General features: G+C 40.3%; 1 protein-coding gene across 1 annotated transcript; it reads right to left on the bottom strand.

Annotated features, from left to right (window-relative positions):
* Positions 1–4677: 4677 nt before the first annotated feature.
* Positions 4678–19165, bottom strand: nrros (negative regulator of reactive oxygen species). The gene is made up of 3 exons (XM_006637984.3): positions 18906–19165; positions 11109–11229; positions 4678–6693 (listed from the first exon to the last, which is right to left on the bottom strand). Exons 2-3 carry the CDS (start codon positions 11214–11216, stop codon positions 4738–4740), a joined length of 2064 nt encoding a protein of 687 aa, XP_006638047.2. The 5' UTR covers positions 11217–11229; positions 18906–19165; the 3' UTR covers positions 4678–4737.
* Positions 19166–26219: the final 7054 nt, after the last annotated feature.

Genomic DNA, 26219 nt, shown 5'->3' on the forward strand with positions numbered 1-26219 from the left:
TGTGCTTTTTTGGCCAGAGAGACCAAAACGTTAGTATTAAATGTTGTGTGAACAGGGGAGATATACATAGATGGGTGTATTAAATTAAGGTTGTGTTTTGTCAGTATGTCTACTTTAAAGCTTACAGACCAAACCATCGCTGGCAGCTTTTTTTCTCACTACACCCTTATTGGTGTTGGCATTCCTTTTTTTACATAAAGCAGTTCATTATGCAAAAATAAAACAAAAAGGGGTTAAGTAAATGTTAGGTTTGTTGATAGCGTGTCCATTTTCGAATCAGATGTGCAAATGTGGAGAAAACTTGAACACCAGCTGCTCTGTGTTTGTGAGCCGGTAGCTTTGTGGCTATTTAAGTTAGCTCTCGAAAACGATGGTTTGTAAAGATATTATTTCCTGTGTTTGACGTCGACTCAAAACTGAGTGATAAAAAGTGATGCTGCTTTGCAAGTAACGGCGTTTAACAAGCAGTAGAAATTTGGTTTCAGTATACAAGTCCTTACAAAGGCAGGCTTCTGTAAACGTTATCCAGTTTCTCTTTTCTCTGTTCCAACCGCCATGACCCAGAGCACCACCACAGCGGTATTCTGGTTACGTTCTGGTTTGCGCGCACACTCCCTGCTGACGTGTTGAGTAATCTGCAGGCAGACATTGCTTCCGATCGCTGCTCCTGCCCGCACACACCCCTACCCTCGCACGGGTGATACCCCGCTGCAGACAGGCGAGGAAGAAGCACCCCGGTGCCTACGTGGAATGCATTGTTTTTCATTACGAAATGAGCAGGGGGTCTCAGGACAGTGCATCCGCACAACCGGGCTGTGTGCAGCAGGTGAGGTATGCCTCACGCTGGTCATTGTGGATGATGAGGGTGGCCACATGGGACTGTGTCATGTGGCGGGTAACTGACGGATTGCGGCTTTAGTTTAGTGCTCATTATGCCGATCGCAAAATGCCCCGCTTTTAGGTAAAATTTCCTTTAGAGCTCTTGGTGGAAACTGAGCAGCCTGATTTTACAAAACTACTGAGATCACTTGTATATAGTGTATTTATATATTGTATTTAGTAGACGAGGGCAGGAATCTTAGTGTGGGACTACTGGATCCAAGGGGTATGATTTTCTAGTCATTACAAAAAAAAAGCTGTGGATTCAGGAACACAGAAATTCACTCCTGCTACCTTGTGCCCTCCAGGAAGATATGGGCCGTGTTTAATATCCAACACTACACAGCATCGCCGTTTGCTGTTTGATCTCGACTGTAGTCTCGACAACATCCCATGATTTTCCTACTGCCTCTGGGAATATTGGAAATGTGCCAGTGAATTTTTTAAACATCACTAGCGACCTGTTTTAGGGTTTTTTATGCTGTTCGAAAAAACAGTCCGTCTTGACAGTGATGAATTAAACTTTCTATAGTGTCCTATAGTGATGCCACATCCATGCTGGCACATTTCTGCCCATTATTCAGAGCAGGAGCAGGAGCAGAAGAGGTATACCAGAGTCCCCAACACTGCTCAGTACTCTGTTCTCTTGCCTTACTTTAGATAGCTTCCATGCCCTCTCTCAGCACTTCACTTAGATTCACAGGAATGTGATACTGATACCAATGCAGTAAAAATTTAATAGGAGATCTTTGTTTTGCATGGTGTGATTTCTTGTGCAAATGCATGGAGTCTTGTTACTTTTAATTAACGAACTCAAATTAGCTCTAGTTTCAATAAAAAACGAGGTGAAATGCTTCCTTCAGGTATCCCATTTCTCAAAGGAATCTACTTCCTCTGAAACAGATGTTGTGAGGTACAGTACTTGGGATTCTTCTATTTTTCATAGCTGTTTTATATATCTTATCATTTATAACAGTATCAATGACATCATTAACATTGTTCCATAAAAAATTAAGCAATACAGGTTATTCTCCTTATAGATCTTGAGCGTAAATATGTAAAATATTCTGTAAATAAATATAAAGTAACAATAAATGTATAAAGTAACATCCCCTTGCATATCCTTAGCTCTTTCATGAATTGTAGAACTGAGTGTAAGAAAGCATTTTAATAGATGATGAAAAAAGCAATGGCAGTTAGTTCTCTTATATTCATAATGCAACGACTGAATAATTATTAAAGAAAAGCAAACTTCATAGGAATGAGTCCAAAGCAGTATGAATGCTCCAGCACCAGATATGTTCCATGCTTCCTGAGGATTGCGTTTTAGTGCTTTGATAAAAGAAATAAGGCTGATGTAGATAACTCGTAAGGAGCTTGATTTCTGGTGGACAAGTCTTTGATGCATCACGAGAGGGAACAACAGACCAGGCTAATACATAAAAATTGAACCGAATCAAACCGGCTGATTAAGACCACTGAGGTTTGCCACATCTCCACAGCTCTGAAAATCAAAAGAAATTAGATTTGTAATTGAAATGGTCATATTTTACAGCTATAGTAGATGCTGAAGGTTGACCACTCTTCTGGTAAGGTGTAAATTCTAATCTTTAGTAGGGTGCTATGTGCATGAGAGGATCGGGAAATATGCAAATGAGAGGTAGCCTTCTGGTCTTGGCTTTTGGCTCCAATCTTAATTATTTGGGAGCTGAATGCGTCTGAAATTTTCTTCAGTCTTGTGGCACATCCCGAAGTTTGGGCTTCAACCACTTGAGTGGAAAGCCTGTTCCAGATGCACACAACGTAGTGGAAAAATAATTACAAACACATCTCCTTTTATTTTCAAATTGTAATCCTGTGCCCTTGTTTCACATCTGAGGATGACATAGTCTGCTGGGGTAACCTTACCTTGTACCCATTAGGATAGTATGTACTTGGATATGATTGCCTCTCTTCTAGACTGAAGAGATTTAGCTCACTTAATATGCCTGTATATAACCATCTCCTTACACCAGGATGTCAGTTGCATGCTCTTGTTTGAAATCGTTCAGTGTCTTAGTCTATTATGATGACTAAAACTGATCACAATATTCTAAATGAGGTCTTACGAGTGCATTGTAAATCTTGTCCCTCTAACTTCCCTTGAAGTCCTTTAAATTACTTTACCAGTCATGAATATTGCAGCTTACAATAATTTTGAATTTACAGTATACAACAAAAGCTCTATTACACAGATGGTCCATTTCAGACAAAACTTCACACCCTTTTAATAAAACACAAAAAGGTTATTTTTGTAAAGAGATATTTTCCTCAATGTTAAAGCAAACACATCCTTAACACTTTATTTTAAAGAGCCAGAAAATATCTCAAAATCTTTCACTTAAAACCTCTACTTTCGTGGATAAGAGTTACTGTCCATTGGAATTTTCTACTATATATTTTTAAAATCAGGCAACGATTTTTTTGTTTGTTGGAGACTCAGATTTTTTAATTAAAAATGGTCTCTACAGTACAAACCCCAACCTCCTTGAACAAAACACTTATGTAATGACAAGTGTAAAAAAAATAAATTTCGGTGGCAAAATTGGTCTCTGCCTCTGATTAGTACACTCTGGTTTAATGTGAAAATGGAAATTGGGACCAAGTCATTGTTCCACTCAAAGCTCTGCTTAAAGTTTCTCTGCAGCTCTTCACAAATTAACTTTGTTGTGGTCAGAGAGGTAACTTTAATGGTAAAGATTCAGACTTGGGGTGCAGCTGTGTATCAGAACACTGGGGAAAGTTAACTTCAAGGAAAATCTCACCACATTTCTGAGATACAAAAAAAAAAAACAACCAAGAAATTCGCCAGTTGCCATAGAAGGCAGCAAAACAGGAAATTTCTAGTTTCCTCTGCTGCTTTAAGACACATATTGCACCACATTCTACAAGCACACAACACCAAGCGCTCACACTCAGCTCCCTGATCAAAACCGCACACTGACCGATCAGCCAGCCAGGAGGTTGGGGGGGGTCATGATCTGAGCTGGGCTTCTCCTTTCAGCCCTCTATTTCAGTGACTGTGTTTGGAAACTACAGTTCATCTCCCCACAGTGTCTCCCAACACCACCATGAACTCAGGGGTCTGTTCCAACCACAGCAGAATCAGCAATCTGAAAGTCGCTGCTGCTTTGAAATGCATTGAAAGCACACCCGTGTTCTGAGACTTCAATGACCAACAGCAGTTACCACCCCCTAGTGCAGAAATAAATCTGCCGATGTATTTGGGGGAATCTGCCATGCATATTATTTTAAAGGACAGCAGTAAAACAGGACAAAAAAATCCTAAATAGATTTTAGAATACTGATGTAATATTTTTTGAATTAGTGTGAAGAGTTCATATTAGGCTCAAGGGTTTGGTTTAATATAAGGATGTGGATTAGGAATGCCGAAGAAGGTGATTTTTTGTGTAGAATATTTGTGCCTAATAGCAAGTTAAAGGAGTAGTCAGTTATTTTCACTTTTTTTAATGATGTGTTATCCATTTATTGGTTTTGTTTTTGAATTTGCACATTTTAACTCCTGCTTCTGTTTTCAGCAGAAAGGTACAGTTTTTGCTGTGGTCACATATCCGATTCTGTCCTGTTTTCATCTTTTCTATTGTTTACCAAAGCAATGAGGATTTAAGTGCTCTCCTGCTAAGCCAAGTATGATTCAGCAGAATCTTGTCTTAGCACTAACAGCCTGGCAGTCTGCACTGCAGTGTAGCTCTCAATTGAGCGCACTGTTATGGAAGACACACTCAAAGCAGGCAAAGGTTTTATGCGGAACTATAACTTTTATTTATTTCTTTCATAAGCAGCGGCAGGTATTTAATGCTAATACGGCGTGGGTCTCCAGCACCTCTCCTTGATCACCTTGGGCAACAATGTGGGCTTGAAGGAGAGATAAAAGACAGTGCAGATGCCCAGGAGAGAGAGGCACACTGGGAGAAAAAGCAGGATGTATACCCAAGTGGGTTCTTCACTGTTATTTCCACACATGTGAGGGTCAAGGTGTTCCACCTTGTGTATCTGTGGTGTGGAATGAAGGCATGACACCTCTGTCCTGTCCTCAATGTTTATGCCCCCTGTTTCCTGAAATATAGTCCACCAGGCCAGATGGCAGCAGTTGAAGGGGTTCCCACCAAGGAGAAGAGTCTGTACTGTGTGGCTTAATGTTCTTGCCTGGTCAACAGGGATTGTGGACAACTTGTTGTCTCTCAAGTTCAACCACTTAAGACTGAGTCTCAGTATGGAGTCTGGGAGGTGATTCAGGACATTTCTGGATATATCTAGGGACCTTAGGTTTCTGCATGGGGTGAAGTCAAGATGTTTCATCTTGGTGTTTCCAAGGCCCAAATGTTGCACAGTTGTACTGAGCTCTAACAAAGTATCCTGTTCAAGTAGGAATTCTGGGTTGTTTGAAAGCTCCAAATGTGTTATTGGCGTCTTCTGAAAAGCCCATGGCGGGATCTTTTGCAAGTCACACTCTAACAAGTAGAGATGGCGCAGCGAACTGAGATTTCTCCACACAGCACAGTTGGAGTAGTCTGTGCTCTCTTTCTCCATGGAGCAGATGCCAACTTTATTATAACTGAGGTCCACAGTGGTGAGGCTGCGCAGACCAGTAAACACCCTGGGAGGGATTCTTTGTAAATGGTTAGAGCTGAGGTTGAGGTGTGTCAGGTTGGGCAGCACATGCAGGAAACTTTGGTTGGCACGGAGCTCTGTCAACAAGTTGTTGCTTAGGTCCAGCTCATAAAGAGAAGCTGGGATCTCCTCAGAAGTTAAATCCCAGGATTCCAAACAGTTCTTTCCTAGCCTAAGCCTTGACAAAGAAGGCATTTTATTCAAGAAACCGGGAGGCAGGTACCGCACTTGGTTTCGGCTCAAGTCCAGCAAGTCCAGTGATGAGGTTACGCTATAAAAGCTTTCATCCCACAGCTTGGCTGTGGTAACATTAGTGACATTGCTGTTCAAATTATAAAACTGAACAGTGGTGGGCCAGTCTAGAGAGTTATTGTTTGTGAGGTGTTCATAAAAACTCAACATATTGTTGGACAGCATCAAATTCCGAAGGCGACTGCGGTTTGGAAGAAAAGGGAAGAAAAACAACTTGTTATCCGAAAGGTCTAAAGTCTCCAGTTGGAAGATTTCATCCATGTCTGGGATGGAAATGAACCACTCAATGGAATTGTGGCTGAGATTCAGCACCACTAGCTGCGTGAGCCCGAAGTTGGCAATGCAAGGCAGGAGGTTGAAGGCCATGTTGAGCCTCTGCAGCTTCTGCAAGCTGTGGAAGGCTCCGTCCTCGATCTCAAAAAGCATGTTCCTCTCCAGGTTCAACTCTCGCAGCTGATGAAGGCTGCTGAATATGGACTGGTCAAGCCTCAGAAGGAGGTTTCTGGAGAGGGACAGGTACTCAAGTGAGGTTAGATTTTGTAGAAGGAAAGATGCCATGTCTTCAGTCAGACCATTCTGAGTAAGATCCAGGATTCTCAATCCAGACAAGAGCCGGAGAGCTTGGCCTGTCTGCTGGAAGCCTGAACGAAGGTTGTTTTTGGCAAAGTTGAGGTTTTCTATGCGAGAAGCACTGGTGAAGACTCCTGGCTCAACAGCCTCCAAACTGCTTCTGGCGCAGCTCAGGATCTTGAGGTGAGTATAAGGCGTCAGTGTGTTGTTCCTCAGCACACTGATGTGGTTGTCGTTCAACCGAAGCTCCTCGATGTTCTCTGGAAGGTCTAGGGGTACACCTGACGACTGACAGCCACTGCACACCGCGGTCCGCTGCACCTGATCAGAGACAGAAGGGTTACAGAGCCATTTCTTACAAGATTAAAATACAGTTATCAAAACTAGAAAAATAACACTTGTGTCAGTTCATTTGCTTTGGTGAGTAATACAATAGTAAACTGTATCACAAGAAACCACAACAAAGTCGGGCACAGAAAAAATGATCACACTGTAGCTAAGAAAGTAAACCAAATTGTTCTCTCTAACTGCAAAAATGTTCACAGTGGGAAATTTTTGAAAACTCAAAGTTTCTAAAATACATCTTGTGATGTTAACAGAGCTGATATGACCAATATCACATGCAAATACAAATCAATTGACCAGTGAAATGTATTAATTTCCCCAAACCCAATAATCCTAATTAAGGTTTATAATTATGTTTATTACAACAAGTTCTATAATAGTGCTTAAGTCATGCTAATTCTTTGGACGCTGGTGTAGTTTTTTATGTCCATGATTGTGCAATGCAACTAAAAGATGGTTTTAGCAAAATTACATTTTTTTGATAGACAACCTGAAGTGTTTACATGCATATTTCTCCTAAAGAAATGCAGCAAATTCAGCCCTTTTAAAAGGCTAATTAAAAATATATATTTTGAGTTACTTAAGTTTCACAAAACTTCAAAACATTAAGAGAAGCTTCTGGTAGTCTCTTGATTGCCAATTGGTATGAAAGGAGGCCGAATACAGAAGCAAAACACTCATAATTGCGTCACCTTGGGGAAAGTCAGAGAACTGGCCAAAGATCTGAGAAACAAGATTGAGTGACGACTATCAGAAATCCACAAGACATCTCACGTTTAACTGTGGGCCCATCATCTAGAAGTTTAAGGTTAAGGGGATATTGCTGATGAGAAGACTTTATTCCCAAGTGAAATGGGGAGGAATATTTCGCCGTCGTTGGATGAAACAATGAAGCACCAACTGAGTTTTTGGACAGATTCATCAGTGGTATGTTTTACACAGAAACGTAATTTCTTTGTAGTTTGGAGATGGGCCTGTTTTTCATCCATCTGGTCCTGGCCACCTTGTCAGAATTGATTGTGAATTCTAAAGTGTATCAGGTTGTATCCAAACACCTGGTTCCCTCTGCTAAGAAGCTGAAGCTTAGCTGAACTGATGTTTTCAGTATTTACTGAAGCACACCTCCAAACCTATAGCCTAAATGTTAAGGGAGGATAAGATCTGTCTTCTTGATTGGTTGTCACAACCACCAGATCTAAATGGTTAACACTCCCTACTGAGAACTTATTAAAAGACCACTGAAAAGCACCTATTTTATCAAAAATAATGAGCATCAACATGGTACTGATTATATGTGAATAATTTGGAACATTGTGTATTTGGAAAACAAAGGCAATTATTGTGATCAGATATGTTTTTACAGCATACAGTCATTTTTTTAATCAGGTTTTGTTCCCTCAACATTTGCGTTTTTTCTCACACCAAAACTTCCAGTTACCGTGTTGTCATTGTACCAGGGGTATGAATACATTTGTAACCACTTGTAGTGTACTGTCAAGGATGCAAAACAACAAAGTAAAATGTCGTGATAATTTGTCATTTATAACCTCTGCTGAAACTTTCTAACAGTTTTCTATAATTAAATTTAGGCGTGTATTTATTCTCACATTTGCAAGGGTGCTGCTGTGGTTAGCTGTGTCTCTTCCCGTTTATTAAGACACATCACGCGACAACGTTCTGGTAAATGCTAACACCTAGAGCAGTTTTCACACCACAACTCTACGTTTAGAAGAGAGCCCTGGCCTGGAGAGCACCCCTCTCTGGTTTCACACCTCTGTAGAAGCTGCCTTTGCCTGCTTTAATCTCATTACCTATAGCTAGGGTCTCACGTCTTCACACTCTGTACACTTCTTTGGCTTCTATTGTGTATTTATCCGTTCATACAGTACCTGTTGCTGGTTGATGGTGTGGGTAAAGCACATTAACTCACTTTCTGAAAGCGAGGAATAGAACATCTGTCTCTGTGTCCCATGAGGCAGTGCGTGACCAGAGTTGAAGGATTAAACAAGGCCAGTGGTGTCAGAATCTCAGGATTTTATCTTTAATTTGCATATATGAGGGTCACAAACGCATCTTGTATTTCAGGAAAGTGTGAGTTTTATCTGCCGTTATCAACTGGATTCATAAAGCCAATTATTGTTTAAACAAAAAAAAATAGGTTTGCCTATTATTTGTCATACCCACCCGCCTTGGAAACGCCAATTTTGTGATTTTTGTTACCTCTTGTCTGGCAAATAGGAACTCCGTGACTGCACACACGAAAACACGTAGGCAGACTCCTACACTTTTTCATCTGGTTAAGGCAGAAACTGATCTTGGTTTAAAAATATGCTCTAGCTTCAAACATTGGATTTGCCTGTATCTTATGATCAATTAATTTCTCCTTACATATTTATTCCTAAAGTTACAAAACTAAAAGAAAGGCCAAACTGCAACGAGCCTTAGTCTGTGTAGGACTGTGTAGGAGGCTACTGCTTTAGGACATTTCCCCACTTCATTCTTCTTTTCTGTTCCTCCTGTTGTCATGAAGTGCCTTTGAATCTCTTTTGTTAACATTTCATTGTTCACATTTCTCCATTTTCTAGAGGCATCCTACACTCATCTGAGACCTCCGAGCTTCTCTGATTTTGTTTTCAGTTAGATTCCTGACTTTGCACAAGGTACAATGCACAAATCTTCAGCAGTGGGCTTCAGAGTTTTTATTCAGTTCCCCTCAGACAATTCCCCCTGGCTGCCCTTTAAGACATTTGGCTAGTTTTGTTGCTAGCATGTTTAATTAATCAATATTCAGAAACCCAATAAGTAAATAAAAAGAAAACATAAGAAATTGAACATTTTATACTTCTCACTACAGTTTGCAATGTGCCACTGCCACTGATAATATAATGAGGCACTACAAACCTTGCAGCATAAATGTAGAGCTTGTCACACTTCAGAAAAAAATGAAATGACCTTAATGAGTATAGTTAGTTTTCTTCTTTCTTTCAAATTTGCAATTGTCAATTGTATGTTCGGCTCCAATTTGGAACTGACAGTTATTATATCGCCTGACATGCCACTCCAAAACCTGTACAAGCTCAAAAGGGTTAGGATTCACATCATCAAGCCACCTAATTCTTATTACACTGCAGCGCAAAACACAAGCCAGTCTGGTTTCCATTTTAGCAAAGGTTTCACGGCTGGTACTACCTTCTCATCCAGTCCCAGCTATTCCTGTAAAGTACAGTACATTAAATCAGCTTAAAAAGGATCTCCTGTCTCCTGAGAGGAAGTTATTTACTGAATGAGCCTTGTTGAAGCACTAATGATGTTCTTTAATAATAATAATAATAATAATAATAATAATAATAATAATAATAATAATAATAATAATAATAATTAATAATTGCTTACACTTATATAGCACTTTTCTGGACACTCCACTCAAAGTCACTTTACAGGTAATGGGGACTCTCCTCCACCACCACCAATGTGCAGTATCCACTTGGATGATGCAACGGCAGCCATAGTTCGCCAGTACGCTCACCACACATCAGCTATCAGTGGGGAGGAGAGCAGAGTAATGAAGCCAATTCAGAGATGGGGATTATTAGGAGGCCATGATTGGTAAAGGCTAATTGGAAATTTGGGCCAGGATGCCGGGGTTACACCCCTACTGTTTTCGAGAAATGCCCTGGGATTTTTAATGACCACAGAGAGTCAGGACCTCGGTTTTACGTCTCATCCGAAGGATGGCGCCTTTTTTTACAGTATAGTGTCCCCGTAACTATACTGGGGCATTCAGACCCCCACAGACCGCAGGGTGAGCGCCCCCTGCTGGCCCCACTAACACCTCTTCCGGCAGCAACCTTAGTTTTCCAGGTACTGACCAGGCTCACACCTGCTGAGCTTCAGTGGGTTGCCAGTTGTGAGTTGCAGGGTGAAATGGCTGCTGGACACATTCCAAAAATGTCCCTCCTACGAATTAGAGTGATAAACTTGGCTTTTCTTAATATGCATTGTAATCCTACACATTATGAAATCCATCCATTCTTTTTCTAATTGCTTTATCCAGCATAGGGTTGCAGGGGATCCAGAGCCTATCCTATCGAGTAACTGGACAGGATACCAGAGCACACACAGACCCAAACACGCAAAGTCACACCAGGGACCTCACCGTTGTGAGGCAAGAATGCTAACCACTGTGCCACCACACTTTACATTACATTGTTCTGTTCGAAATAACAGAAGTCACTATCACAGACACAAACCCCATTGATCACAGATACAAACCCACTGCAACTTTCTCTTGAATTCAGTACATATATTTGAGGATTGACCCATCACTTTTCAGCCACTATCATACTTTACCCAGAACTTAGTGCCTCCTGAGAAGGTGGCTAGGTACATACCAGTTTGCAGCAGACATGATGGGGATAAATGGAAGCTGAGGTCAGTATGTTCCAGTGTTGACCGAGAGTGAGACACAGCAGGCAGAGTATGTAGTGCAGAACCGGCATCTTAGAACCATCACTGTGGATAGAAAGAGAGAGCTCTGAGTGAGGACACAGAAAGCTGGTAATTCAATAATAATAATAATAATTGCTTACACTTATATAGCGCTTTTCTGGACACTCCACTCAAAGCGCTTTACAGGTAATGGGGATCCCCTCCACCACCACCAATGTGCAGCATCCACCTGGATGATGCGACGGCAGCCATAGTGCGCCAGAACGCTCACCACACATCAGCTATCAGTGGGGAGGAGAGCAGAGTAATGTAGCCAATTCATAGAGGGCTACATTACATACTGGGCTGCCAATAGAGCTGGCAGCCCAGTATGTGATCTCCTGTCATAGCCTTGGGGGCAGACAGTGAGCACAGTAATAAAGTCTCATCATTATGTTTTATATGATTTCTGTTAATTCCTCCTTCTTAGTAATTTACTCATCATGCCAATAAAGCTCTGTGAATTTGAGAGAGAGCTCTGAGTGAGGACATACAGAGAAAGAGCTCTGAGTGAAGATGCAGAGGGAGAGAAATCTGAGGAAGGACACAGAGAGAGATTTCTGATTGCGCTCCAGAACACTACAAAAGGAACTGAGGAAGCCTGTTAAGAACTGGTGCATAGGCACCCACACCAACAGAAAAATCTAGTAGGCAGGGTGATGGGACTTTGAGTTCTTCTCAGCATTCCAGTCACTTCAGGATGATTCTTTTTGCTAATGCACTACTTAAATAGAATGTCCTTCCTCAGCACCGAGCTAATCTTACTGTTGTTCTCATCTGTCTATGCCCTTGTTTGACATTAAAAGCAAAAACTTTATGGAAAGGTTCAGTAACACAGAGGAATTAACACTTTATGAAGTCCTAACAAAGTGTTAACAAAATTACAATAGAAAGTCGTAAAGTTATTTTTTTTATTTGTTTATCTTACCAGATAATTCAATTTAAAATAAATTACACTCACACGGAGAGCCATGTATACAGCAGTGCCTTTACTGAAGTGACTGGAATTAAATATTTTATGCAGGGTAACAAAATGTGAATCCAGGAAAATATGAACTGAAGATATGGGGAATGTTAATATGGAAAACTTTCAGACTCCTATATATGAGTCATCACATTATACAGCATATTCCACTGATGCAGAATAACTTATGCCTGACTAACAAAACGTTTCTATCCACTGAGGCACTCAATAATTTTTTATTTTTTTAAAAATCATTTGGATGAAAGGGCTGCTAGCTGACTCACAGAATATGATCACTAAGTAAGATCTATAAACTCCTCACTGTAAAACAAGGCACACAGAATTTATCAGAAGCAACTAAAGTTAAAGTTAAAGATAATTTATCTTACAGAAGAATGCTGCTCCTTACATGCAGGTATAGAGATGCTGTCAAAATAAAAAAGGAATGCTGTATCAGCAATATTTAGCTTAGTGTGCTGTGATGTAAGGATGAGTGTTTGCCTAGTTATTTGCTAAGGAAAAAGTAATAGGTTTATTCCATGCTGAAAAGAGCAGAAAGAAAACACAACATTTTGGCCATGGAGCCTTCAGGTGTGAGGGCTTCTGAGGCGTGTCAGCTTCCACGGCCGAAACGTTGTGTTTTTTTTCTTCTCTTTTCAGCATGGAATAAATCTCTTTCTTTTTTTCCTTTGCAGCCTACACATGCTGACGCAGTTACACACCTGAACTAGTTATTTGCTAGCCTAATACAGAGTTTTACATAATGAAGTAAGTAGCCTACCAGAGTCTGCATGTTATAATAAAGATCAGTGTCTCTAAATAGGTCTCAGGGCTGTTCATTGTCTTCTGTAACAGCATTACGTGCATGAAAACTATGCTGCATTCCTGTAGTTTTAAAATGAAGGTGTAAATTTGGCAAACGTTACCAAAATTACTGTATTATTTGCTGCTTTAAAAATGCATGCATATGTCAAGTGAAACTTAGCACGTAATGAATGAAAATAGACTACTTTTTCCAAATTGTTTTGCTTTTAATACTTTATGATACTCAACATGTTTAAGTGGAAAACACAGGGGCCGGGAGCAATTTTTTTTCATCAGCTGCACATATACACCATCCAAGTAATGAGAAATTCAGCTTGAAGGAAAACATTTTTCTTTAATTCTGTACAAACATTTCACTAACACCGTACATTATGCATTTTAATTGCAAATATACTTCTGTCACTATGTGGCTGTACGTAGTATATGGAAAGCCTTAATGTTACCTACAGCAGAGTGACAAAACTTTACTAGAATCATCCACTTTTATGAAAAAAAAAGATTGTATAAAAAGGAACTATATAAATAAGCTTATCAACCCCAGATAAGATTAAAAGTATTTCCTTAAGTAGATACCTTATGTAAATTTCCTTATGTGGAAACTGAATAATACTTGAACAAAACAATCTGTAAACAATTACAGTTGAGGCACTGCACATTTTTATTTCTATAGCTTTAGTACATGTTAAGAGGAAAAATTGATCCCCTTGAGAAATATTGCATTGAGAAATGTAACTAAATTCAAGAAAAAATAAAATGTAAAAATTCTACCAAACTAAAATTCCACCTGGAATACTGAAAGTAATCTATTTTATTACTTTCAGTAAAGTAACAGATTGTAATGTACACCATAGACTGCATAAAACAAGAGCAACTGATATTGGTAAAATGTTTGTTAAATTGTATTGTTTTTTTTTTCAATAAAGGTTTTTGTTTAACATTTAAGTATTACTTTTAAAGTTAAAAATCTTTCCTGTCAGCCATAAATATAGAACCCGATACAAGTCTGGACCTAACTTTCCCTGGGGGCTATCTGCCCTTCACATACAGTAGCAGATGGATCAGAATTAAATGTGAAATGTGAAAACTGTGAAATGTGCCCACAATGGAAAATCCGATTCATTATTGTTCAAGACTACTGCTATTCAAATCATGTCTGGGAATTTGGAAAAAAAATCAGTTTTTAATAACTATCAGGATATTAATTACAATACAAATATATTATATATATATGACACAATTTTGTATTGCACAGAAAAAAAATATTTTAATCTAAACATTTTAAAATGGATCTGATCAAACACTTCTATTTTCTACTTTCATTTGCATGTCTGCACCTGTATTTTTCATTTTTTATCTTAGTTATTCAAGTACGTTGAAACACCTCACATTCCCTTTTCTACCAAAGCTGGACAGAAGAAAAAAGCTTTTAATATCTTTCATGTGCTGACACAAAAAAAAAAAATCAGCATTTTTCTTAAATTACATTTAATGTAAACATCTTTCAGTGCTCATTTTGCTGCATTTTAAAAATACGCTCTATATACTATATAACAGAGTGCACTCAAGAAATTTATTTTTTTCGCACTGAGAGGAACATTAATTTTAATAATGTAACTTTGAACTGCCGTCTAGAACTATAGTGCTGTGATGAATTTAATAATTATATGGAAGCACTTCTTCCACACTGGGTTCAGATCTCTGTAAAGACACCAGCAGTGCCATATGAAGCTAATTTATCTGTAAAATTGTAATTTATCTGTACAATTTATCTGTATTTTGTAAACGTCACATTCTTGCTGACACCAGTTCAAACTGAAATTAAAAACAGTAAGAATCATAATATAATTCTGTTTCTCTGTATTGATTCATAAATATATGATGTATTACAGTACAATGCTACATCTTTATATATAATGTATGTAATCAATTCCAGCAAAAATGCAGAAACAGCTTTTGGAAATGTGCTTCTTCTCTTGTCAGCCGAAGGCAACATTTATCTTGAAGAACTTTTGTGTTGTGCTAATGGGCTCAAATATTCCTTTTTGCAGGAAAATCAAAATCTGACACAATCTGGAGCTGCAAAGGCTGAAAAATATCCAAATATGGGCTTGTTCTTTTTGTGTTTAATATTGCAGATTCATTACTGCCATACCTCTACTCTAACCCATCTAGCCTGGGCTGAAAATACATGGGTGTCCCACTTCTCAGTTCCTCTTTCTACCTGACTGAGTGCTGAGCTTTGTTTTTTCCATTTGACTCTTTCTGAGACGGAGAACCCCGTGGAATAACTCTATAGCCTGTCTGGTGTAAATACCATGCTGAAAACACAGTACTCTGTTTTGGAAGTTTTGAAACAGATGTGACATTAAAGTTATAGACATATTTCTAGACGTTTTGGTGAGAGGTTTACATAGCTCAATTTATACTCCAATGCATATATACGGTGTAAGGTTTATAAATGTCTTAAACTTAAACAAACAATTTTTGCAAGTATTTAGTCTTTGTAAATAGGGAAACAAAAAAATTGTTTTTGTCCTGACAAAAAAAACAAAGATGATCCTAATACTATATTAAAAACATTACAACAATTAGGATATTTATAAACAAACTTGTGGAGTGATGTTTTTGAAAGTTCTTCAGTGCCAAGTTGTTACACTTTGTTAAAATTTTGAGCAACTTCTCTAGTGCAAAAACTGCAATTTGCAATCAGATTCAGACTGAGATTTGTTTTTACTGGGTGATTAAAAAAAACTCAATATCATTGTTCTTGAATCATTCAAAAGTAGATTTGAATGTGTTTGAAACATCTAGTTGAGCTTTAAACCAACTTTTGCCACAGATGGTTTCAGATGCTGGACCAGTGTTTTTGGCAATGTATGCTATGGTACCCATCTAACCATGTGCATCAGGGCTCTGTTGGGCATTTGGTGTCTATTGGTTTTCAGTCCAGATTAGCTTTAAGCAATTTGTTAACAACTCATACTAGGCTATTTGTACCAACCTAACTGCTTCTTCCCGCTTTTCAGGTGCTGGTGCTTAAAAGAGACCTAAACGTCCTTGGTGCATCACTGGACAAACCATTTGACAAGACATCATATCCATCACTTAGATGCCATTTTGCTGCCTTGAAAGGACTGTCACTCTGAAGTGTTCCCAAGAATGTCTTTTTTCCTTGGCCTATGAACATTGAGATCTTTAACATGCAATACTCACTCTGTGATTGAAATGGGATCCCCCTGATCCAACTTGCTGTCATTTCACTTTGAATGTCTTTGGCTGTCAGTCTCAGCACAGCCCTTAAATATCTTACAATTAGCTTGTTCTTAAAGCACCTTCTTTCTTCCTGACTGTAAGGGAGCCTAATGGCAGCACCATGTATCTTGTCCTTACTGATAATGGGCACAAGAGCTGACACTGGGAATCCCAAATGCTTGGAGATCGCTTTCCTGCTCCAGCTTTATGACATTAATTATCAGTTCGCATTATCAGATAATTAAGCTAATGAACAGAATCGTCCTTTGGCCCAACCTTCTAAAAAGTCTCTGAACGCTCAACTACAATCCCCCCACCCAGTCTGTGATCATCCATTGTTGATCAGATTGATGGAACATCACAGCCCCTGTTCTACAAAGAAAGAAGAAGGACCTCAGTGGGCATGTCTCCAGCCCACGTGCCAGAACCAGTCGTCATGTGACACCGCAGCTGCTCCAGAGTGAGCACTGATGGAAGGGGAGGTATGTCGCTACCTGGCAGCGCTGAAATTAGGCCGGAGCCTGGCAGCTCCCAGGAGTTGCTGTTGCTCAGCAAAACAAGGATATCAAAGCCCATGCAGTCTCCTGCTCTGAGCACCATTTTAGAACACCGAGCTAACAACAAAACTCAAGCTGGAAACTGTGTCTGGTCCACTGGATCTGCTCTTTGAGTGACTCTTTTATTGGTTACAGCAGTGGAGTGCACACAAATGTGTTACAGACTTTGTTGGATTGATTTGTGTTAAACTGTCATCATGGAGTGAATGTAACATAAGGCTTTTTTTACCAGGGGTACTGTGTATTTCTGACTGAGTAGAAAGAGGTGTTCCGTAGCACGCTAGTCACTGGAGTACACTGGAGCCAGTCACTGGGAGGAGTAGGGTGTGATTTGGTAGAGGATCTCAGTTATACTGTAGGCTGTCGGGACCCCAAAGATATCTTATGCACACACAGCTGAAGGGGCATAGGCTGCAGGTGCCCCCAGTGACCCCTGCTGGTGGTGTATGGTACATGTGTAAGCCCCTGTGAAAGAACTGACTATTTCGCAGAATTACAGTTTACGTTCTGCAAAGGTCAGGCTTCAAGTCTTTGTTTCAGCTTGGCTCGGGATTTCCCGACTGCTTGAAAAAGTAAAAGGATCGTTCAAATATGTTTTCCAGGGATTTTATCTAGAATTGCAAGGATGAAACCAAAGAATAATAATACTAGTCTTTCTTCTGCTTGGTTGTTGGACAATCTTAAAGAGGTCTCCATCTTATAAAGAGCACAAATTACAATACAGAAAGAGATGCAAATTACAACTCCCGCAACTGATGAAGCCAAGAAAACAAACTGCACAAAGAAGAAATCAACATCGCAAAAAATCAGAAGACGCACCTAATGTAGTTGAGTCAATTATTTATTTGGGTAAATAAAATACTCTTGTGAAAATCTGAAATATTTCAAACTGAGCCAATTAATGTTAATTATTGTACTCCAGACCCCCAGCTGACTAGCCAAGCTCATATAACTTATTCTAAGGACATTTTTGTCTTTCTGTAACAAAATCAAGAGAATGAAGATGCCGTTTCACAATTTTCAAAACAGATTTCATGTGGAAGAAAACGATTCAGCTTGAGAATCTGACGTTTCACTGGCTGCAACTGGCTTTAGTGTTGTCTTAGTCTTTAAATTGATGGCCTTTAGTCTTGTTTTAGTCTTTAAATGGACGGCCTTTAGTTTTGACTTAGTCTTTAAATGGACGGCCTTTAGTCTTGACTTAGTCTTTAAAATGATGGCCTTTAGTCTCGGTGCCTGATAATGTCATTCTGACAGAGCCTCCCTTCAGCCAGCCAAAGCAAGGTTCTCTTGTATTCTTGCAAGTGATTTTTTCTGCTAACCTTCCACATTTTTTTCAACCACAATTAAAAGCTATGCAGAAATGACTGATCAAGATAAAGACGTTTCCACCATTGAATCGAAAAAGTAAGCGTCCTGTGTGTGAGGGACTGCCTGTCGAAAGAGCAGTGTTTTTTACAGAAGAAAAGACGCTGTAAGCAGTTGTTAATCATATTAAAAGTGCAAGCACTTTCTAAATGGCTCCACGATGTTAAATTATTTTAATTTTTTTCCCTGGCCCGTCCTTTGAAGCTTTACTTTGAAACAGTTAGGTCGGGCACTCTATGAATTAGTCATGCTTTGTGAACACAGAAACCCCTGATTACCTCCACTGCTAGTATTGCTAGCTACAGAAACAACCGTTATAACCACATTTCTCTCAGGCCAGGTTTCCTTACAAAGTGTGCGCTCCACAGAAGCGAACCATCCTTTGTTCATTCATTTCTGGAATAACACCGATGAGTATCTTTCTCATGACAATATTTAAAATAAAAAGAAAAACACATGCAAAAGCAATCGCTACCTAAACGATAGCTCGTAGCCGGTCCTGCTTAATTAAAACCGATCTTGTTAAGGCTACGATTTCTACGATTGAACCGAAGAGACTTTGGCCCTAGGCGGTCTTGCAAAACTCGCTCAGTGGTCGCGGCTCGTGAGTTGACATGCAAATTCCTCAAATAATTGAGTCGGTCAACACCGCAGCGCGAGGCAACAAGCGCGCTCCGCGAAGAGCAAAAGCTTCGGAATTGTCATTATCGTTACTACTCATTGCTTGCACTTACGTGGGTGGATCGCTTTAACCTCCTTTTATGTCCCTGGCAGATCGTCGCGCTACCATGGTGCCTCTGACTTCAGCTGCTCCTTGCACACCTCTGTCCGCCGTAGTATAAGTTCACTATCAAAGCTGGGCTACGGCTGCTTGATTTTTCTGCAAGGATTAAATTAGTATCTGCGGAAGCAGGCAGGCAGCGGAAACCAAGTCACATGAACTGCCAAGATCATGAAAGGTTCGCAGAGCGGGGTCAGAAGAAAACCACTGTTTTCGTTCCTGTTGTTTGTTCGTTCTTTCTCTCAAGTTATCCAAAAACCACATCGTATTTTAAAGGCGCTTCCAGCTCGCCACTAGAAGCGTGCTCAACGTTGTTCACCGATAGTTGGCTGTTTTTGTCTGCTAGGGGAGCTCAGGCGAGCCTGCCTTTGAAAGAGAAAAATGTATCGATCATTAACTGCGATTGCTTACTTTCTTCAAAGGATGAGACAGATGTCTAACAAAATGTGATTATCTCGGCTCCTGTGACCAGTAGCTAGTTGCCCTGTTTCAGGTCTAGGCTGGTCGCAGCTTGAGCCAGTGCATTTTTGCTCTGTGCAGCAGAGGTTAATAATGTCTGTCCACGGACAATGGGTCTTTCTTTATAAAGTGCAAAAACATTAAGTAAAAACTGAATAAACCCCACTTCCTTACATGAAAGTTATGGTTTTATTTGGATAAACTAATTGGTATTTGATAAATAAGGAAGATAAAAAAACGTTCTCTTCAGAAATAGGGATATGATGATACACCACATTCAGAATACTGTCTCGGTTCAATACCGTCCAACTTGAATAAACTCCAGTAGCTAGTCAAAAGTAGTAAGACTATTAGATTGGTGTCCAGCATGCTTATTAGGACAGCTGTTTATTTTCTAAACATCTGTACTTCGTGACACCAAGAGAGATGAACAATACTGCTACGATTTCTGTTACCAAAAAGGGCCTTTAGCCTAACGCTGAAACCTGTAGGCAAGGTTTTTTGAGCTGGTTGCTTCTGATATGTCCTGATATGTCAAGCAGGCCAATTAACCTTTCTCTGGGCAGTGGAAAGCCGTGAGAAACCAAGGGAATTGGAGGTTTCCAATCAGATCTGCCAGTGAAGAGTCCACACATCTCTGGTTTGAGCCAGCGCTACATTCTTATCCTGAATCCTGGATTCCCAAGGACTGAAATCAGTGTTAGCAGGGAACAGTGTTACCTGGGTATTCTTTGGCTGATGGAGAGAGGCACATGTGGAATTCAGTCAGGCACAGTTACTTTGTGTTAAGAAAGAAACTGTTGTTGGACTCTGATTCAGTTCTGGTGCAACTGATTAGAAGGAGTATGTGACATTGCCAAACAGCTATACGTCAGAATGGACATTTTGTCTATGTGTTTAAAAGCCTGTGTCTAAAAAGTTCAGGTGGGTAGCTGCGTCAGCATGCTTAGGCTGCAAAGGAAAAAGTAATAGGTTTATTCCATGCTGAAAAAAAAGAAGAAAGAAAACACAACGTCTCGGCCGTGGAGCCTTCTTCAGGTGTACTTTGTGCCCTCGTATTAAATGTAACATTTCTAGTAACACAAGACATTGACCTGGGCTGTGCGTGGATTATAAAATGTCCTTCTAGTGTTTTGTTCTCTGGATGGCAATTAATTAACCTACTTCAGAGCTGCACTGAGAAGCACTGTGACTTCACTGCGAACACCACTCTTCCAAGCTGAAGCTGGCTCTCCTGCAAGGCATTGTGGGCCCTGCAGTGGGACAAGTGGAGGATGGCTGGGCTTGAGGAGCAAGAGAAGGATTTCTAGAAACGAAGTCTGCAGGTGCGAATGACAAATTCCTGCTCATTTTTTTTTAAATCTGCTGAAACATCCTTGTGTACCGTTACACAATCAATACGTCTTCATACAGTATGCGACTCTTATTTGCCGAAAGTGTCCTATTTCAAGATATATTGGTGAAGTATAATATCGCCTTTTCCTTATGTGGCATTATCGATTACTTAATCAAAAGATGACAAGATGGAAGTAAAATTGTAAGATTGTTTTCTTTTACCTGGTAACGTTGCCTTTCTCCTATTCACGAAAGAAACTGCATTTTTGTGCCTTTCAATACGTTGGCCCCCCTGTACACATTAGCCATGGCAACAATCATTGCACAGTAAAACCGTTTATAAGCATTTACATTTCTTCACATATCCACCTCTATTTATACCCATATATATACATGCACGTACTGCATCTAAAAATGCAAGTGCTCTGGTTCGAGGGTATGGTTCTTCTGATAAAAAAATATGGCTACCCCAGAAAAATGGTATGCTAGCTTTCGCACAGGCAGAAGTTGCTACAGACCGCAAAGCCTCTTTTGCTCACACACCCCTTTACCTCTCATTCCACCGCTTGGTTTGATTAGCAGATACCACTGGGGAGGAAACCGCAGGGTGCTCACACCCTTCCTGCCCTGCTGCACACTCGAGCAGTTCTGCTACATCCCTCCTTCAGCTGCACTGGAGGAAAGAGAGGACACACAGATCGGAGCTCAGCCATGAGAACCACACCAGCTCCCCCAGCCCTGCCATATACACACCACCCACGCTCACCTCAGCTCTGTATCAAACACAAGACACTCACACACTGCAGCCCTGTCATAAATACACGCACACTCACGCACTGTCAGAAATATGCACACACGGACACGCTGTCATAAACACACACACTGCAGACCTGTCATAAAGACAAATTACATCCCTGGCATAAATACACACATACTGCAGGCCTGTCATAAAAGCATGCACACTGACACACAGTTATGAATACGCACACACTGCAGCCCTGTCATACTGTAAACACACACATGGAAACACATAAATACACATTACATACCCATCATAAATACACACATGCTACAGGCCTGTAATAAATACACACACTACAAAACTGTATTAAATATACACACATTACAGGCCTGTGATAAGTACACACATACTATAATCCTTTACACAGACAGATATGATGAATACACACAGTAAGCACACTGACAATCATTAATGAGCACAAATACAGTAGTTCTACAGATCTGGAACATACACACTCTCCTAAACGCTACAGCTCTGCACCAAGAACATACATCCTCCTTACTACAGTCTGCTAGATTTAACCCATCTTCTCACAGAATCACATGCTCTGGAGGAACACTCTGGCCATGTTGCTGAAGTTAAGTTGGAAAAAAAAAGATTTCAGTGGAAATGGCTCGATGGGATTCTTGTATCATTTAGATAACAGCAACAAATGGGCAAAACAGCAAATGGGCAAAATTAGGTTGGTAACTGCTATTCGTATCTGCATATTCACTTAAGGACTCAGGTTAAAATCCTGGGTTGATCGAAGAGTTACACAACTTTGCTTACAGTAGAAATGGAAATGTGAAATCTTTCACTTCTTAGTTAAACACCCATGTGGGCACAGTCGAAACAAAACAGTCGAACGGAACATGCCCCAGAATACTAGGACATGAGCTGGGGCTGTTGCAAGTGGATGTCCGACGTTGTGTTCTTGAGCAATATTCAGTTTCAAGGTTTTGAAACTTTTTGTCATACTTGGGAATGAAAAAAGGAAGGAAGTGGAAGGCTGCAATAGATAGGAAAGCATAGCTATTTACTGAGCACAGGCTTCCTGTCCTTCAGTGACATCGGCAACTTCTGCAACTCGTGCACACAGAGCAGCTGTGTGCTGGAACTCAGCAGGCTTCCCCTCTTCGCTCGGCCCAGCCACTGTGAAGAAGACTGCAGGCCAGAGGCACAGCCGGCCAAGGGAAAAAATAATTCTTGCTGAAACAAAACACCTGACAGCGATTGCTCTCAAGGCTGCGACAAAATTGTTCGACAAGTAAAACTTTGACTGGACGTCTGAACAGGCAGCTTGCCGCCAGTGGGAGCACACAGTAGCACCCGCACTTGGAGGGCTGCTCTCTGCCAACATGTCTCTGGAGCTCCCCAGTTTATCTTGCACATGTCCAGACCCCCCTCCCCATGTTACAAAAGCTCAAAAGCCAGCAAACGTGTTTTCCTCCACAGCAAGCACAGTGAACTTATAAAAACCGCAGGAGATAGTTTGGGGTGAGACGGAGGGCTTGCTCTGGTGTTCTTGGTGACGTAAACTTCACTTTTGTTACACCAGAGCTTTTTGGTGCACTTAGTTTTGTGGTGCAGCCAAATGTTTAGTTTTAAAACTGTTCAGTTTAAGGAGTGTTGATGTGAAAATGGTAGTTTAGGTTACAGGGATTTCAGGCTAATTGTAATTTTTGTGTCCTCTCACTTTTGAAAGCATTCTACGTGTGTAGTTAGTTATCTATATGCTACTCTTGAGAAAAAAGGTTTATGTACAATACATCAAGACACTGGGAGGTTCCAAGGATATACAGTAGCAGCAGTACCTGCCAGCTGGGAGTTTAACCCTTGTCCTTCTGATGGAAAGGCCAGAGTCCTAATCAATAGGTTCAGGCAGCTTCATTTCTAGATCTATTTCTGGTCATTTTTATAAATCAAAAGGAGACTAAGGAGACTGTGGATCTGTTTTGATAGATGGAAGCATTCTAAACACTTATTCATATACTTACCCTTATACTTTACGGGCAAACAAAAGACTCAAAAGGTGAAATGGTAGCTGATTAATTCAGTGCGTGTCCAAACACCTATGTCCTGACACTTACAGGAGGAAGTCTGATTGCCTTTTGTATCTCATGAGGAATGCAAAAGCACCCACAGATGACTTAAAGTACAGCATGGCAGAAGAAAACCCACCAGGCAAAGAGCACATATTCATTAAAAGCTCACAGATGCTTAAAGAAAAAAACAACACCTCCTGAGGTTGCTCATCTTCTGCAAAGCTCTGACTGGAGAGCCTGCTGTGTCTCACAGCTCAAAGGTCACTGGATTGAATATAAACTTAGTATGGTAACAACTCCACTGTCCGTGCTTGGGTTAGCAGGGGTGAGATTGGTCAGGGAGGCCTCAGGTAGCGTTGGTGTTTGGCGCAGAAGTAGTGCACCACTCTGATGCTATGTCCCTGCAGCGCAGCAATTCTGTTTTTACAGCACTCATCATTTAAAATCTGGCAAAAGTGGTTACCATTGTCCACTCAAGCAAATAATTATAAACACCTAGGAAATATAATGATAAAGACTAATAAGCTCTATTTCAAATGCAGAGGAATAAAACTTTTCTTTCCATTTCTGATTTATTTCCTTTCAAGTTGAAATGCATGGGACTTGTTCCTGATTAGTTCTCAGGATTTGGTACAGTTTGATGTGCACAGGACCTTGATCTAGAAGGATTTCATCACAGAACAACCCATTGCCCATGTTTTCTTTCTCTCCTTTGTGTTTGTAGACAACTAATGCGTGGTGTCAGCATTCGTGAATGTCAGCACACGCAACATTCTTCCCCAATACAGGATGATCTTTATTCTTTATTCTTCTAATCTTTATCTTTATTACTTTGGCTAACAGATGAGATACATCTCTGATGTCAACAAAAATAGACCACAGCAGTGTAATAACAGAAAGCTTGTTATTTACTCACATACCAGAACGTTTAGAAAGAATCTATTTCCCCTCAGGAGTGATTGCAATGTTTTGGCCAAGCAGTTTAAGATACATGTGAGAAGTTGTGATTTTCCCATACAACACAAACTGCAGCTTCTTAAATTCTTCAGTTCACCCAAGGAGTGAAAGGAGAAAGGCAGGTGAGAGGACCACAAGCTTTTTGGAAAACGTTTTACTGCAGCCATTACTGTGCCTTCACAGTACTACTCATGGCCTAGTGTTTCTCTTTTTCAGTCCTTTCACCTTTACTTACAGCTTCTTAGCATTCAATTTTTTTACAATATGCATCAACACCTACTTCATTTTCAACAAATGTTTGTACCCACTTTTGGCTAAGAGTGTTACCATTCTACTTTTTTTGGAAACTTCTTGGGAAATTACAGGTCACCGTGTAAGTGTGGCAGCAAGAAGCTATCCTAAGCCCCGGTGCCTGCTGGGAGGAAGTGAAAGTCCTTTAGCTGATGTTTTTGTTCATGTACACTGGCTTGTAGCGCCACACATCTGGGCTCCTCTTTGTGCCAATCAGAAACCCTGCATCGAAGGTGCTCTTGTCAAAGCGTGGTAAGAATGCAGAACACCACCGGCACCCACAGATCTTTAATGTGGTTCCTCAAGGGCACACAGATCCATTGTTTTGAGCTGGCACACGTGGAGCCTGACGTACATTACCACAGACTGGTGCCTGTGCTTTCCTTGAAGACCTGCCTGGCAGAGCTTTATCAAGTCCAACCAGTGTGGAAGAAGACGGACGAGAGAGAAGACATTGAAGGGCCAACAGCACTAAAAATCATAAAGAGAAAAAGACTTCCCCTTTATGTAGAAATCAAGATTTCCTTTTTTAAACAACCACTGAGTTAACTTACATATTACAGCAATGCCACTGTAATCCAAGAAGTTGCAACACAGTGGGGTTTCAAAAAAAATTCAGTTGGCTCAACCGAAGCAGTATGTGTGAATAGATATTGAGCTAAAGATACAGTGTGAAACCTGAAGATTGCTCACCTGCTTTAAAGGAATGTGAGCAAATTAATTTCAACTCTACATATGGGTGGTTTAATTTATAACAGCACTTAGCATTGATTAAACTACCTAGGTCACCTGTTTAAGGTGGTGATATCCACTGAATGCAAATGGAGTTTAAGTATTTTTGCTAGTTTACATAACATTTTATTCTTTCTGCAGCATACATGTGACAGAATAATCCAATAAATAATAAATATAACTTGTTAAATATAATAATTTAGTCAATACAGCTACATAATTAAGAGGTGGTAAAATGAAGCCATCATAAGGATAGCCATTCAAAGCCGGCACAATAACATTGTTAACACCTGTTTTGTGAGGACCGACAGCTATCAAGCCTTATTAAATACTTCGTCTCTTAAACAGGCAGCTTCACAAAACTGAAAATACAAATGTGTATTTTCCGATAGCCCCACAGCGCCTCCTAGTGGAGAAAAAGTCTGGCGATACAATGCCAAGTGGCACAGCACAGAAACTTCCAATTACCTGCTGTAGTGTTTCGACGGATAAGGTCCAGTCTCGACTTTAGATATTGCTTAGATTAAAGGTGGATGAGGAATCTCAAAGGAGACCAAGATAAATCTTTACCAAAGCCAAAGTACCTGTAGATGCTGCAAACGACACCTCATCTGTATCATGTGGCCTGGCTTGACCGTGCACGGCCAGCTCTCTACCTGATTCA

Source organism: Lepisosteus oculatus, chromosome 13, assembly GCF_040954835.1.
Source record: "Lepisosteus oculatus isolate fLepOcu1 chromosome 13, fLepOcu1.hap2, whole genome shotgun sequence".
Classification (NCBI taxonomy): domain Eukaryota; kingdom Metazoa; phylum Chordata; class Actinopteri; order Semionotiformes; family Lepisosteidae; genus Lepisosteus; species Lepisosteus oculatus.

Bases quoted from the DNA above. Each gene is read 5' to 3' on its own strand.
- nrros (XM_006637984.3), bottom strand. From the start codon at position 11,216: ATGCCGGTTCTGCACTACATACTCTGCCTGCTGTGTCTCACTCTCGGT. The intron at 6,694-11,108 runs GTATGTACCTAG...GTCTCTGATCAG, and splicing joins ATCATGTCTGCTGCAAACTG to GTGCAGCGGACCGCGGTGTG.